This window comes from Dendropsophus ebraccatus, chromosome 12, assembly GCF_027789765.1.
Source record: "Dendropsophus ebraccatus isolate aDenEbr1 chromosome 12, aDenEbr1.pat, whole genome shotgun sequence".
In the NCBI taxonomy this organism is placed as follows: domain Eukaryota; kingdom Metazoa; phylum Chordata; class Amphibia; order Anura; family Hylidae; genus Dendropsophus; species Dendropsophus ebraccatus.
In genome coordinates, this window is record NC_091465.1 from 43,376,728 (window position 1) to 43,393,921 (window position 17,194).

Sequence of the window (17,194 nt, forward strand, 5' to 3'; positions counted from 1 at the left end):
GTTGGCAGAACTGCACTATAGTACAGTAATGCACCTCTCACATTCTTCACCATAGGTATTAGAGCTGTTTTGTCCTAGAACCATTTCAATCGGAAAAAAAAGCATTGTGATCACATTGTGATGCCATGATTCACTGCTGTGGTCACATTTCCCAACATTGCAAACAAAGACGGGTTGCGTGCGAGCCACTTGTTGTGAAAGCATTTTTACATTATTCTGCCCACTGCCCACTTTCGACAACAGCACATAGCTCATGATGAACGTCCCGTGTCCTGAGCCGACTTGGTGGGTATATAAGGTGATTGGTTGTCTACACGCACATTGCTCATTGCTGTAATTGGTAAAGGAGCAATTTATCAGAGTTGCAAAAAAGAGGCCGGCTTTCAGGCTAAAGATGGCAGTATTTCCTCCATGTGCCGCTGTGCTGAAAATGTATCGTGAGTGGACACATTGTACCATTAATTCTCCATGGGGCCGTTCAACATTTTCAATTTCAGTGCTCAGAAATGTTTGGAAGCTCCATGGTAAATAAATAGAGCGTGGTTAATGGTGCAATTCCATTTTTTGTGGGCCTGACTAAGTCTCAGTGAGCAGTTTGTTACATACATTGGGAATAACAAGCTTTAAGTGGAGTATGTACCATTAGTGCAATTTTTTTTTTATACTAGTTCTCTTTTCGCGCTTTGCGCAAGAAAAACTGCAGCCAATGGACAGAAATGATCAATAGGAGCATGGGTCTTGATAAATATTGCTTTGTTTTGTGCTCTCTATTATGGGGGGTTAAAGGGAATCTGTCAGATACTGGGCTATGGTGCTGACAGTGTGCTGTAGCTGGCAGCCCACAGTGAGCATGGTGCCTTTTTTGGTAATTTTCCGTGGAGCAGATTATGTACAATCTTATGTCACAGAGCAGTTTTTTGTGCCACACTTAACATGCATCCTCCTCCCTCTTCATGAATAATCGATGCTGCCCGGCCTCCTGCTCGCTCAGCTGTCAGATTGCAGATCATAAACACTCAGGTATAATTGAATCTCTTCTCCCTAATGTGTTGGAGCTGTGGTCTAGGGGTAACTCACCTGTTTAGAGACCTGCCAGCAGTTCATTCTCTGGTTCAAATCCCCTGATGGAAATTAAATAGATGTTGTTTTTTTCTTCATTATTGTATCATTTTTAAGGCTATGTTCACACACAGTATTTTTGCTCAGTATTTTGCAACCAAAACCGGAAGTGGATTGAAAACACAGAAAGGCTATGTTCACACACTGTTGAAATTGAGTGGATGGCTGCCATTTAATAGCAAATAATTACTGTTATTTTAAAACAACGTCCAATATTTGCCATTAAATAACGGCCATCCGCTCAATTTCAACAGTGTGAGAACATAGTCTTTCTGTGTTCTCAATCTACTCCTGGTTTGAGTTACTAGCCTAGCCCACAGCTCTAACACATTAGGGAGAAGAGATTCAATTATACCTGAGTGTTTCTTTCAGACATAAACTGCCAACTCAGGACTGATCTGCAATCTGACAGCTGAGCGAGCAGGAGGCCAGGCAGCATTGATTATTCATGAAGAGGGAGGAGGATGCATGTCAAGTGTGGCACGAACAACTGCTCTGTGACATAAGATTGTACATAATTCGCTGCACGGAAAATTACCAAAAAGGCGCCATGCTCACTGTGGGCTGCCAGCTACGGCACACTGTCAGCATCTCAGGTAGGGCCCAGGAGCTGACAGATTCACTTTAAAGAAAAGGCTAAATAACTATATCAGTGCCTGGCTGGAGTACTGCTGCACAATATTTTTTGCGCAAAATAAAAAATTGAACATGATAAATCTAGCTAAAAGAGTAGTTAATGTAAACCACACTCCAACTGCGCAGTGAGCGCAAACAGCTTGATGGATTCTGTAAAAAAAAACACTTAAAAAACACCTTTTCCATCAAAGTAGTGGCACATAAAGAATGATACATATGACCCTAGGTGTCTAAACAATCTATACAAAAACACACATCACGCAGTTTTTGTTATTACAGTGCTTTCTTAGGCAAGCACTAAGCAAAGTTGGGAAAAACAGTAATATATACTGTCATTTGTATAGTGTGTAAAGGCGTACAAATGTGCTGTTACTTAGTGTCACTGTTGTTGTTGTTCTTTTTTTCAGAAATCAATAGTACAGGCGATTTTAAGAAACTTTGTAATTGGGTTTATTAGGAAAATATGCATTCAAAAAGACTTTCCTCAGCCCCCCCCCCCCCCCTCCTCTCTCTCATCCACTGCTCCTTATCAGGAAATCTTGACTCTTTTGCATCAGTTGAGCCCTGTGTAACCTATGGGGAGGGGCGAGGGGGGTGAAGGCAGGAGGGAGATTAGTTGCCAGCAGAGAGCAGAGAACAAAGGATTACCCAGAGGGAGCTGTGTGAAAGCTGGTATTCAGAGGGGTCAGTGCTGACTTCAGAGGAGATAGCCCGGTGATGTAGCTGTAAATTAACTCTTTGTTGTCCTATTTTTGTGCCTCATCTCCGTCTATTCCTCCCCTCTCCATAGAAAACCATGAAGACGGGGGGGAGAAACTGCTTTTTCATGGTAAAAATGCATTTTTCGGCTAATAAACCCAATACAATGTTTCTTAAAATTGCCTGTACTATTCATTTCTGAAAAAAAAATGTAAACAACAGTGACACTTTAAAGTGACTTGCATTCCTGTACAGTTCTTCTCCCCCTCAGGTCTGATGACTGTCAGGTTTCTTCTCTGATCTTGGACCATGTGACCATGCAACATAGAACACACTTTCCCACAATGCCCCTGGTTTACCTGCACAGTTGGAGAACAAATGCAAATGCTTTCAGGAAACTGCAGTTGTACTGAGCATGTCTGACCTTCTTACTGGGTTGTAAAGAAGGGTTGCAGGTTGTCAAATAAAGCAGATACATGGGGCATTAGTAAGTCTATATCTCTCAAACAGGACATTTTCAGAAATGTTTAAATATTTGAATCATGCCTAATTTAACATAATGCATCAGTTTAGACCCAATTTTCTTAACAGGACAACGCCTTTAATATCTTGTAGCAAAAAACACAGGGTGCTCAAGAATTAGAGAAATCACAGCATAACAATCCAATCTGGGAACCACAGCTTCTGGACACCATCCACAAGGGCAAAGTGTTGTTAAAGGGGTACTCGAGAGAAAATCTTTTTCTTTCAGAACAACTGGTTTCAGAAAACTAAATAGATTTGTAATTTACTTCTATTTAAAAATCTCAAGTCTTCCCATACTTATCAGCTGCTGTATATCCTGCAGGAAATGGTGTTTTCTTTTTAGACTGACACAGTGCTCTCTGCTGCCACCTCTGTCTGAGGCAGGAATTGTCCAGAGCAGCAGCAAATTTCATACAAATCCCTTTCCTGTCCTCTATGGACAGTTCCTGTCTTGGACAGAGATGGCAGCAGAGAGCACTGTATGAGATGGGAAAGAAAACATTTCCTGCAGGACATACAGCAGTTGATAAGTACTGAAAGACTTGAGATTTTTAAATGGAGGTAAATTACAACCTGACAACCCCAACCCCCCCCCCCCCCCACCCCCCTCTCTCCCCGTCTCTGGAATTAGCATAGCAGAACAACCATTCGGCTATCGTCCCCACCCGTGGGGGGGGGGGGGCTCAGCCCTGGACCACAACCAATCAAAATTTCTGACACTAACACTACAAATGGATCTACTTTTATTCGAGCAATGCTTATGCTACTAAGCAAATATTGTTTCATGTCGTATCTAGACATTTTGGCAGAACTCTGAGTACTCTGCACACTGCACCCATCCTCATTGTTCCTACAGCAGCAGACTGAGCAGAGAACAGGGCAGTCAGGTATTGTGGGGGTGGAATCCTCTGCTGGAGAGAAGACTGGGATCCTTTACCCTAAACACTGGCAGCCAGATCACCTGCTGTAATGTTCACAGCCTCTAAATAATAAAGCCACATAATACCACTATACATGGACCAGATACCAGCGACACATAACTCGCATAGTGTTTAAATAGCACAATCATATTGTTAACAAAACAATGTCTCTACAACAGGACATGTATAACCACTACATAGCAACTGAATAATATAGTTGTACTGTTAGCAAACATTTAGTATACAGAGACCAATATTACCACCATATGGTGGCCATATTGTGTTAGGTAAAGGCCCTATTACATGGGTCGTTAAGAGGAGCAAACGAGCGCTCGTTTGCTCCTCGTTCCCTGCTCGCTGCCGCCGCTATTCAACACAGATGCAGCGAGCGGGTGAGTGCGGGATGGGGCGGCGGGGAGCTGCCCGGGTGATCGCTGATCGTCCGGGCAGCCCATAGGATATAGCAGCGTCTGCTGCCGACGTTCCTATTCAACGGAGCGACGGCAGCAGATCGCTGCTATATCAGTCGCTGGTTTTTCAACATGTTGAAAAACAAGCGGCTGCAACGATCAGCCGACATGATCGATGCCGGCTGATCGTTGCACTCTATTCCACGGGACGATTATCGCCCGTAGCGGCCGATATCGGCCGAATACGGACGATATTCGTTCCGTGGAATAGGGCCTTAAGAGTGTGTACCTCTACACAAACACCGGGCAGATTGCATAATTGATTATGGGCCTTCTTGTCTGTCTGATCAAAGTCATTGTCTGATCAAAGTCATTTACTTTCCTATTTGTTCTCTATCTGACCCAGGCCCAGATCATTTTGATTTCTCCTAGACACCATTCATCTCTGCAGATTTGACACCAACTATCTTTCGCAACACACTTTACCTATACCGTAGTAGTACCTCCCATTGTGCCTTTAGTAGCATTAAGAAAATAATAGTGCCCCCTTAGTGCTTCTATACAATAACAGTAACCTGTTGTGTCCGCACACAGTAAATGTGCCCTTTTAGTACCAAGATAGGAAGAGAAATCAAAAAGAAATATGGAGTACAGCGACTCGTGTGAAACCGTAGGGGTGAGGTTGGGTCCTTATAGGTAAGGCACGACCCATGCCTTGTGGCCACTTATCTTTGTGATAGTGCCCCCCTACAGTTAAAGTACCTTCCCCAAGTTTTTCCACATAATGAAGGTAACTCTGGAAAAAAATACCCTCCTTACCCTGCTCCCACAATGAGAGGGGCAGTTTAGCGTTCCAGTCTATGATGTAAGCAGTACATCGAAGGCAACTGCTGCTGCCTACAAGAGAGTACGGTTTAGCAGGTAGCTGATGGCTTCCTTGTCTGTCATAGCAGTCAACTATATCCATATCCTGAGGTAGCAGATATAGTTTAAAAGGGCGCAAGGGGCGATTTTAATCATGTAAATCCCTGGTCTTACAGTAGCGGGGATTTTTATATTTCACACAGATGTTTCAACCACAATGGTTGCGGAAATATAGTGGGAAAACACCACTCATTGTATTTCTGATGTGAAATCCTCTGGTTACAGAAGGAAAAAAAAAAGTCACCCTAGAAACCTTCCCATATCAATGGAAGATAAACTAACCAGGATATGATCTATTGAGAACAAAGTGTTTTAATTCCAAATCTGTTACCTCTATGTAAATACCGAAGACCAGCTGGTTCACCTTTCACTTCATAGAGGAACATAACAAGGGGAAACTACCACTTACAGGCATACGGTAGCTCCTATCATAGTGACTACTTTGTTCTACAAGCCAAGATGTCATACACTAAAATAACCCGACTATTCTGATTCTCAAACCTGTTCTGCAATATGATGGATGATTGGCGAGCACTCATAGTTCATAACTGTATGTGTTCATGTAAATTGTTTAATATGCAATATAGGGGATGAATAGCGAGCACTCATAGGGGGAGATTTATCAAACATGGTGTAAAGTGAAACTGGCTCAGTTGCCCCTAGCAACCAATCAGATTCCACCTTTCATTCCTCACAGACTCTTTGGAAAATGAAAGGTGGAACCTGATTGGTTGCTAGGGACAACTGAGCCAGTTTCACTTAAGGCCCCGTTCCCACTGAGTAAAAGTAGCATGTTCATTCTTCAGCGCGTACAGAGCAGGAGCGCGCGCCTCCCATAGACTCCCATTATGAGCGGGAGGCTAACGGCATTCCGCGGCGGACAATTCCGTCGCGGAATTCCGCTACTTTTGCTCAGTGGGAACGGGGCCTTACACCATGTTTGATAAATCTCTTCCATAGTTCTTAACTGTATGGCCATGTAAGCTGTTTGATGATGGATGTAAAATGCTGGTACATTTGTCCGATGAAGGAACAAAGGCCTTGCTTGAAGGTCTCTGTATGCTTTTTGGCCTGCAAAATGTACCAAAAATATAAAGTTTTGGAAGTTTGGATTAAAGTTAAGCTGGGTTCTAAGTGTGTTGGAAAAGGAGCCAATAGAATTTCTTGATTTGTAATCGAAATAGGCTTAGAATTCTGTGGTTCAGAGCTCCAAATCCCTTTTTTTTTTTACACAAAAATTAGTGAAATCCTAAAATTCTGCTACCACTAGCAGGACCCCATGCACAGAGACTAGAGATGAGCGAGGTTGTCTGGAAAACATGGATACAGCCAATGACTATATCCATGTTTTCCACATAGCCTTAGGGCTTTATCCAACTTCAGCAGCCACCGCTAATCAAATGCCGAACGTTCGGGTTCGGATCAACTCGACATATTCAGCCAGAATTAAGGTCCACAATTAAAGAGAATCTTGTGAGCTCCCCTATTGGCAAAATAGAGAATTTTTCTTTTCTCCTATATTGCTCAGAGAATGGTTTCTTGGTACTAGGACCCATCTGTGCAAAGTCAGCCACGGCTATGGATCCCAGACACGGGTTAGAAGATCGTAGATGTTTGTTCTTAAATACTTTGCATAAACTATATATCCACATCACTTTATGATTTTATTTTCCGGCTTGTAACTTTTTTATGTGACAAGAACAGAGATAGAGGAAAGGCGTTCATTACTCATCTCGCCAGGAGACTGCCATCATTATTATTAGTCTTAAATCATAATGATGCCAACACATTCCAGCTACAAAGATTAACAGCCCTTCTAAAGCAATTTGCATTAATTAGAAAGAATCACACTTGATTTGCATATTTATGACTTTGATGTCAATGAAAATCCATTCTAATCTCCGTACTCACAAGTTTTATTTCTGGAAGTTATGATTTTAAAGAACTCTGGGATGTCGCCTATATATTCTATCCACTTTCAACCAGTAATGAGTATCTCTGTTCCATAATGGACTCTCACAAATCTATCTGTGCTCCTCTATTTATCTAGCAGGAATGCGGCTTGTCACTTGGGGCTGCTAAATATGAGTGAGTGCTGTATGAATGGGTCAGGATATGATGGTTACATATGTAACATTAAGTATGTAATACTGTTACATGTGTCAGTGAATAATAAATCTGGAGCCAAGAACATTTGCTCATGGCTTCTTCTCCCGCCTTATCAATATCTTTCTGACATTCTCTAGCCTCTAAAAACCTGAATGTTGAAAAAAATTATAACATTTTTAGTTCTATGCTGGAATGTAGGATGTATAGCAGTAATGATGTCATGGCGGTTATGTGACACACATGACTTGGACTACAAATTCCAGCATTCTATATTAAGCAGAGAATGCTCCAGCTGTGTCACAGTCTCACCAAGGGCAACATCTGCAAAGTGTTTGTATGTCCTCTCCGTGCTTGCATGGGTTTCCTCCCAGACCCAAAACATACAGATTTAGATTGTGAGCATTAATAGGGACAGGGACCACACATGACAAACTATATAAAGTGCTGGTTCATAAGTCTTGTTCTTAGACTGTCTAGTCTAATTTTAAACCAACTGTTTTGCACCAGAAGTCTGGCACATATTATTTATTTATTTTATTATTTTAGCACAGAGTGTCATATGTTAAAATGATACTACAACCTCCTTACTCTATGAGCAGTTCTCCGCACCATCCACAAGCTTAGATGCTGCACATTCAATATATACCTGTGCATAACTTGCCTGTGTCTTCTTTCTGCTCTAAAATCCCTTAATTTCATCAGTGGACAGTGTCATCTAGGTGGGGCTTTGCATTGATCACAACCTAACTGTTGTGAAGCCCCGCCTAGGTGACACTGTCCACCGATGAAATGAAGCGAGAGTAAGGCAGGTGGCATTATCACTTTAAGCTACACGCTTTTTTTAAGTTAAGGCCATCTCATTTTTGGATGAAGTGAAAAAAGTGATGCAAGTTTGTGCAGTAGAAAATCAGCCCTGCGGTGTGCAAACTGCCTGTGAAGTTTGAAACTAATTGATTTTCCTGGTATCTGATCATTGGACATAAAGCAGAAAGATAAATGCAGCAATTGCTGCCTGGCTGGAATGTTGAGATTGTTGTTCATATATAAGGGCTACATTTAGATGTAGTTAAAGGGAATGTGTCATCAGAAAATAACTTAGTGGAAAAATTTTTTTTTATGTTAAACATATTTTTTTAAAAGAATTTTCATGATATTATTTTCTTGTTTCCAGTGCCACCAGTAGATAAAGGGGACAATAGCAGACCTCCAAAGGTCAGAGAATGCTGAGCAGAGAATGTAATATTTCACATTCATCTCATGGGGATAGACCCTGTCTATTGTCATCTAAGTCACTAAGGGCCGTATTACACGGGATGATTATCATTAGAAAAATTGATAGATCATTCAGATTTAAACGATAATCTTTTCATGTTATAGCTAGCGACGATTAAATGAAATGAAATCGTTGATCGTTTGACAGAATCTGGACCTACTTTCATCGTTGATCGTTCACAAATCGTTTGAACATCGTTCAGTGTAATAACACATTGTTCAGTCATTCACTGGTCTATTAGTCAGGAAAGGATGAGTGCAAAAATTATTGTAAGTAATGAACATTGCCCTGTGTAAGGCCCCGTTCCCACTGAGCAAAACTAGCGAAATTCCGCCGCGGAATGCCGTTAGCCTCCCGCTCATAATGGGAGTCTATGGGAGGCGCACGCTCATGCTCTATCCGCACTGAAGAATGAATAGGGTAAACAATTTAAGATTGTTTGTCATAGCCGTTGTTTGAGATCGTTTGTCGTTAATCACTGAAAAATTGTCCATGTAATAACACCCTAAGGGTCCTATAACGCTGAGCGATTTTTAACGATTAACGATCGCAAACGAGATTGTTTATCGTTAACCTGAAATCGTTCACCATATTACACAGAATGATGATCGTTAGTTACGATCATTACTACGGTCGTTATTGCGATCATTACTATAATCGTTTACTCCTTCTGATCCCAGAAAAACAATGAACAATGTGCAATTACACTGAATGATTAGTGAAAAAATGCGGAACTTGAGCGAGCGAACGATAAGCGAACAATTAACAATTATTTTAGGTTCAGATCTATATCAACAATCAATGGCATACGAAGGATTTTTCGATCGTTGCCTGCAATTACACAGAACAAATATCGTTTTAATTCAAACAATTTAACGATTTTTCACACAATAATCGTTCCGTGTAATAAGGCCTAAGACTTGCTGTAAAGCATGTCACTAAATGCAGTTAAAAAAACACTCAGGCAGGACGGCAGCCACCATAACAATGTCCAAAAAGTTAAATAAAAAAAAAAATACAGTCAAGTTTTTGTATCTGACTCTAATCAGTAAAAGAAAATGTAGGTGACACTTGCAATCTGTTTCTCTTATGGCTCTACTAGGCTTTGCTCCCACCTAGCCAGAATCCTGCTCCACACTGATGAGGGGCAACACCCCGAAACAGCTCTATGTGGATGGTTACCTAGCCTTGGTTTATCCCTTGTCATTACATTGTCTTATAGGGCCACTTAATATGGTGGTTTTGGTGGTTTCCTAACAGGAGCCACCCCTTGGCTGGGTTCTTCCCGGAGGGATATCTGGCTAGTCCTGTGTTTTGAGACTCTTCAATGAGGCTCCATGGGATCTTCTTTTGCATATTCCCTTGCCCTTTGTATCTTTTTACATTTACAGAGCTATCCATTGTGCAGTCACATTTAGCAGTTTTTTACTTATAGTGTTGAGTGGACTTGCCGACCCATTAAGATTTGGCAATGTTCTCCAAGCCTGAATGCTCGGCATTTGACTGCCAGCTGCTGGAGACAGCACATGAAATTATTACAGAGGGCCTACTGTGTTTTGTTTCTGTTGATAGGATCCAACCCTTAGGATCATCACCGATCATACATTGGATAGGCCAGCAATGTAAACCTCCTTTAAAGGGGTATTCCCATCTGGGGTATTTATGGCCTGTCCAGAGTATGCACCCTATAGGGTATAACTAAGAGACTGAGACCCACGGAGAACAGAGATGCGGACTGCAGCTCCATTTATTCTCTATAGAATCACCAGAGAGAACCAAAAGCTGCATTTGGCTCTCTTTGGTGTCTCTGTGGAGTGTCACACACTCGTTTGGTTTGTGTAACATTCTTTGTCTTCCATACAACGAGATAAAACAAGAAAATGCAGTAATATAATGATTATGAACACATGACTGACTGACTATGCTACAACTGCATGCATACAATCCACCTACATAATACATGGGGTGGGCTCTAGCCTATTGCTCTCTAAGCTTATAACATACAATCATAAAGCTCAGTATTACAGTGCAATGACAATCCCAGCAGTCTACAGTTATCACCCTTGGGCACCTGTATTTCCTGTATACAGTATATGTGACACTTCTATCCCAACCACATACCTGGTTTATTCACAGAACGCTCTTTATCTTGACACTGATGCCCTCAATAGGAGTTTGCTAGTATCAGAGACAACCTCATTGCAGACAAGTGTTATCTTTTTCTCCTGAAACTTTTCTGCATTGTCTTAGACTTAGCCGAATCTGCAGAGAAATAGGAGTCTGTTGTCCTGAGGATTCTGGGATTTGTTTCCATTGTCTCTTAGCAACCCAGGCCTTGTCTCCCTGGTCCCCACTCATGATGCTCTTTGCCTCAGAGACTTGCAGCATTACGTTTGATGCTTTCTGCAACATGTAAATTAACCCTTAAGCATTTGTAGATTTTATATATAATGCACCTCTCTTCAATGCTACCTCTTTTCTGGGTTATAGGCAAATATTTGGGGACCCTTTGTGACCTGTATCTGCCTATGTACGATTTTCATAAAACTGACCACTAGAGAGCAGCCGGAAATTAGTTTCACGAGCTTTGCAAATTTTCAAATTCGTTAAGATTTGCAAATTGAATTTAATGAAAACAGTCAAAACTATAGTAGCTACAATACTGGGACCATTACAGAACAGCAAATTTGTTAAATCATGTTGTTGTAAAAGTGTCAAAAATTGGAAAATCACAATTTAAAAAAAGTCGATCATCCAATTTCTGCCATTCCTCTCCTCTCTGTTACTATATTACTCTGTTAGTCTCTCCCTGCTCTGCTCGGACAGGTGCTAGGGATCATGGTTAATTTCTTTCCCCCGCCCAGTGATGCTCCAGATGGCATGTGAGGCCACCATTTTGTTTTTTAGGAAATTTCCTTAAGGAATCGTTGGCCATTTGCTTTGCAGAACGAAGCGAATTGACAGCATGATTTGTATCAAATCCTGATTCGCCAGATTCGCTCTGCTCGTCTCTACTGCCCACCTATCTGCTCCTGCAGAATGCCCACTAAAGGATATTCATCCGGCAGTCAGCACTGGAAAGCAGCCTGTAGGAGGCCTGAAGAATATTCATTAATAATAGGCATCCAGTCCTTGGCAGTGCTGTCACTTTACGCCATGGTAGAATGCAGGATGAATATTTATTAGTAAGGTCACATTTACACGTTCCGTGTTCGAGTCCGTTACAGGCCTTCCACGTCCGTGTTCAGAGCGGACATTGCCGGTTGTACTTTCTAATAATATTGATACATCCCATTGATTGTTACAGATTACTCCTTTACTTTTTCCTCACTCTAGTTTTAATAAATATCACCCATTGTCTTTTACTTGGCTCAATTTTCAGCAGCAGCAGACCTGATCCCTCTCAATCACTTTCAACTATTTCCCCATCTAGCATTTATCACAGTCGCCATCAACCACTATTCAGCATTTCCTGGCACACAAGAATGAATTTGATTAAAAAAAAATCTGTGTTCCAGTTGCAAAATGGAATTAAATGTTTTACGACAAGCCAAAGACAAGTCATTGCAGCACAAGCATTGTTTCAGGCATGATTAATCAATGGCTAAATCTACTTTGTCAGGTGTTGTACCTGGTGAATCATGGCTGATAGCTACTTAGTAAATCACGGAAAGTGGAAAAGGTCCAAACAGTATTTACAGCACCTGTTTGCTGGCTATCGTCATTGTATTGTTGCATAGGTCACGTGTTCTCCTTACATATCTCAGTTTTCAGTAGTGTTGTAAGCATAGGCGTAACCTTATGTATAGCAGCTGCTATGGAGCCCAAAGGATGAGGGAATTTGGTGCAAAAACACTGTGCCTTTCTGCTATCTTGCACTAATACCGTATGTGGGGTCTCTGATACATGCCGCTATTATCTGTACCTTGCTGCTGTTTTAGTTTTCTGTCATTAGGTGTGTTTAGGGGGGGGGGGGGGGGTGCGCTAATCTTTCTATGAACTCTAGTTATGTTCCTAGTTGTAAATGATCATCAATGGAAAACATTGGGAGTAGAGATGAGCGAATTTACATATAGCTTCTAGTGATGAGCGAATAGTGAAATATTCGAATATTTGATATTAGTACAAATATCTCCCGAACATAAAATGTAGATGGTTTTTAAACACACTTGCAATTGGGATATTCTAAAGTCCAGCTCACAACAAGATTACAGCACCATTGAGAATACAGTACAGACGTCACAAAGCAATTTAATATTTACTGTTAGGATAGAATGACAGTCCCTGTATACAGTAAACTGACCTGCACACTACTAGAATGCACAGCTCTGAGTGATGATTTTGTATTCCCCCAAGGTATTACATACTCATAGCTGGAAAAACATGTCTATTGATAGTTGCCAGTTCTAAAATAACAACCTAAAACTAGGTGTAACTTTACAGGAGCACAAACATAGCACATTAATTTTTTTTTTTTTTTAAAGTATGTCTTTTGTGTTTTCTATTTTGTTTTCATCCCCTTTTCATATAGTACTCGTGTAATTTCTGCTAAAATATTAGTTAAATGGTTGTTGGCTAAATGCCATAATAAGATTTGTTGCCCATGATCCCCACATTTAAGTGAAGTCTGGAGAAGTAATACAAATGTTTAAGGACGTAACTCCCACTGCAGCAGCCATAGCGGCTGCTATGGGGTCCGCTGTATTCGGGGGCCCGGTGCCCCACTCCTGCAATACATTGGGCTCCCTGAGCTGTCATCATTTGCAGAACTCTGTGGCCTCCTGGGTTCTGCAAATGTCCCTGTCAATTGTAGTCATAACTTCATAACTGCAAGTGCTCCTCAGGAGTCCTTGCAGTTATGACAATACTTGATGGCTTAGCGGTCATACAGGAAGCGGGAGGGGGCAATTAAAAGTTTGCTATGGGGCCCAACCATTTCTAGTAACACCCCTGCAAATGCCAATAGTTTTTAGAGGGCACCATGTGAGTTTTCACATAGAAATTGGGTAATAAATAAAGGTTCCCCCCAAATAACAGTGAAGGGATAAGTAACCAGATGAGATGCCCACAATCAGCTGGAGCCGTGCAGTAATTGATGTTTTCTGGTGCTATAAAGGTGGTTATATAAGTACTGTATGACCCTTCTCAACCTTGTTCTTTTTGTTTTTACAGAGTAGAGAAGAAGCAGATATTGCATCTCCTCTAAACAGAACAGGTAAGATCAGCCTGTTATTATCTATGGTAGAAGCCACAGAGCTCTTTTAGGGTGTGTGCGTGTGTGATACCTCTAATTATGGCTATATGGTTAAGAACAATAGGACTATTCAGTATGAAAACATACCCAACTAGAACTCAGTGATGTATAACGTTACTGATCAGAGAGCCAGCTGTTGGTTAACCACAAATACATTTATACAAGCACCATTCTATGAAGTCCATGTCTTCACGAGGACACATTTGAACAAATGTCACTTTTTCCCTAAAATTCTTGAATGAATATATATACGCACACACGCGCGCGCACACACATTTTTAATATAATATTTTTTGTAACAAAAAAACTTTCCCAGCAGTTTTAGTAATTTCAACTTTTACTACTCCAGGGCTGTGGAGTTCAGATCAGATAATAAGAAGTAATACTATATTTCTTGTAGTAAAATGGTAACATTTGGCCTTTCATTGCCACCATGTAAATAATCAGGATATGTGCAACATAAAATACATTTATTGGAATTAAAGAGGTACTTCGGACGGGTGTTATTTTTAGGGTATTTCCAGGGTGGAAATAGAGGCCGCCGGTCACTTACTTCCCCGGTTCCAGTGCCGGGTCCTGTATCTCGCCGCCCCGTTCTCCCGTCCAGCTACCGCTCCCTGGTCTGAGCTGCGGCTTGAGACGTGACGTCTCAAGGCAACTCAGCCATTCAGCGGTCGTAGCGGAGTCCCGCCTTGGCCGCTCAATAGCTGAGCTGCCTTGAGACGTCACGTCTCAAGCCGCAGCACAGACCAGGAAGCGGTAGCTGGACGGGAGAATGGGGCCGCTCGATCCGGGACCCGGCGCTGGAACTGGGAAAGTAAGTGACCGGCGGCCTCTATTTCCACCCCTTCCCCAGCCATGCCCTAAAAATTACTCCAGCCCGGAGTACCACTTTAAATTTCTTAATGAAAAAATCTCATACACTATGGATTAAATAAATTGAGAGGTTTTTTTTAAACATTACCAAATGCTTTTCTATACACAGAAATACTGTATATTACTGTATGTATAATACACTACTGAGCTCAGATTCAGACATTTTCGGAAGGGACTTGTATAGTAGCAGCATGCATGTTTCCAGCGTGTAACACTCGATAAACGTTTTGCCCTAAGGGGCATTTTCCGACTGTACAATAAAAATATTGGTTTGACCATTGTGCTTTTACAGGTGCAAATGAAGAAGCCAGTAATACAGTGCAGCCACCAGTATCATCACAGCCAGTCACTTCTACCACTAGGACTGCTACCACTCAACCCTCAGGACCTAATAGAGCTGCACCAGGACCAACTCGTGCCCCTGCTGTTACCCCTCGTGCTCAGCCAGCACCAGCTTGCGCCCCTGCTGTTACCCCTCGTGCTCAGCCGGCATTAACTCGAGTTCCAGCTGCTGCCAGCAGACCACCAGGACCCACGGCAACTCCTGCTTCTAGGCCTGTAGGACCCACTAGGACACCAGGCCCTGTTCGGGGCACCCCAAGGCCTAATACAAGACCTGGAACTAGTCCTTTAGCCTACAAGATCAGAAGAGTTTCAGCACTTAGAAGATACTGTGTCCCAGTCACAACAATAATACTCATATTGGCTTCATTGGCAGTCATAGGTATTCTGAGTAAGTACAGAGGAGTGTATATATAATATTTTTATTGTATATAAAGCATAGGTAAGAGATAAAGATTAAAGATCTGGTTTGGTGAGATCTGTTGTGTGGATGGTTCTCAGGCCTGAGGGATGCCTGCATGTGTCTGTCCATATGTTATGTGAGCTATTCTGTTATTACTTCTGAATAATTCATATAGAGCTGCAAGCCTCCTGCATCTAGTAATCTTATAGGACTCGGCCTACTGCCACCAGTAGGTGGCGCCAACTGCAGACTGGTCTATTAATATAATCAAATATTAATTCCACCTTTTGGTAAACTCTTCAGCTTACTATCTTAAGATGGGAAAACCATCTGGATATGAACTGGTTACGCTTTTCTTTATACCTATGTTATTTGTTTCTTTGTTTTTACAGTCAAGGTGGTCCTGGATAATTACTACTTTTTCTGTACAAAATCAGTCAAATTTATTTCCCTGGATAAATGGTGTGATGGAACCCAGGACTGTAGCGGCAATGAAGATGAACAGCGATGTGTGCAGCGAGTAGATTTCAGCAATGGCTCACTTGGTGAGTGTTACCTAATGGACAATGGGTATTACACAGACAGTCTAATAATTCTGATGGGAACTGTTTAACCCCTTGCAGTCGCCGTCAGGTTTCCCTTTAATGTCAGAGCCCTATATTTAATATCTGACATGTGTAACAATATAAGGTAAAAACTTGATAATGCATTTGTTATCCAAGTGATTTTGAGAAAATTACATCAAAACGAAATTTGGGAAGTTTATTAACCCTTTATCTGCTTTACAGGAGCTACCGCAAAGCGAAGGTTGGATTTAAAAATGTAGTTTTTGCTTTTTGCAGATATTACATTTGAAATCCTATGTTTCATATTTATATGTGGCCCTTGAGTGCTATGTGACTCAAACACGGCCCAGACAGGAAGGAGCGCCTAGTGGATTTTGGGGTTCCCTCTACTTAGGAGAGGCATCATATTAAGATGCAGAGGGTGACAAATAATTTTTTTTCCTCATTGGCGCCATCCTTATACATAGTTTTTTTAACACTGTTCTTTATGGTGATACCTAATTTACATACTTTTATTGTTTATTACATTTATACCATAAAATGTATTTTCGAGTTAAAAAAAATGTGCATCACCATGTTCTGAGAACAATTGGTACTTTTGGCAAGTTTTTTTTTTCCATCAATCAGGTTATATAATGTAATAAGTTTATAGGCCTGGCCTTTGCAGATCAGACTCTGCTTTGGACTTAAAGATGGATTTTTATCATTGCCTCTTTTCCGTGGTGTATGTCAGCTGCATTCCCTGCTTGTCTGATGGAAGGGAGGGGTGACAAGGCAGGGAGGCAACATGGCCACCTCACACGTCTAATTTATGAAGGTTTAAACCAGGCAAAAATCTACACCTACCAGAGCCGGCCGGTCATACTAAGCGGTATGTGCCTCTTAATAAATCTGGCCAGGGCAAAGGGGGCTTATTGAAGACTGGTGTACTAGTGCGCCAGTCTTGATAAATGTCCCCCAATTTGATAAGCATCCATAGACAGGAGATGGGAAGCTGTACCGAGGCCTCTGGTTGCCATGGCTACCATTGGCACCCTGCAATGAAATTGTGCACTGTGTTTATTTCCTCCATAAAGCCCGACTCTGTACATCTTAGGATGTTTACACATTTGCTGCAGATTTAACAAATATAAATAAA

At 41.5% G+C, this 17,194-nt stretch overlaps 2 protein-coding genes across 2 annotated transcripts in view; one reads left to right on the top strand and one right to left on the bottom strand.

The window, feature by feature from the left end:
* The window catches only part of SMIM35 (small integral membrane protein 35), a 44,749-nt gene extending 33,853 nt beyond the window's left edge, over window positions 1-10,896 (bottom strand). Inside the window, exon 1 of the mRNA XM_069947077.1 lies at window positions 10,737-10,896. The gene's annotated coding sequence lies outside the window, so the exon portion shown is untranslated. The remainder of the gene's footprint in view (window positions 1-10,736) is intronic.
* The window catches only part of LOC138768702 (transmembrane protease serine 4-like), a 42,581-nt gene that overhangs the window by 14,522 nt on the left and 10,865 nt on the right, over window positions 1-17,194 (top strand). The window contains exons 2-4 of the mRNA XM_069946655.1: window positions 13,788-13,830; window positions 15,038-15,478; window positions 15,883-16,035. Of these exons, the coding sequence (XP_069802756.1) occupies window positions 13,788-13,830; window positions 15,038-15,478; window positions 15,883-16,035 (637 nt within the window). The remainder of the gene's footprint in view (window positions 1-13,787; window positions 13,831-15,037; window positions 15,479-15,882; window positions 16,036-17,194) is intronic.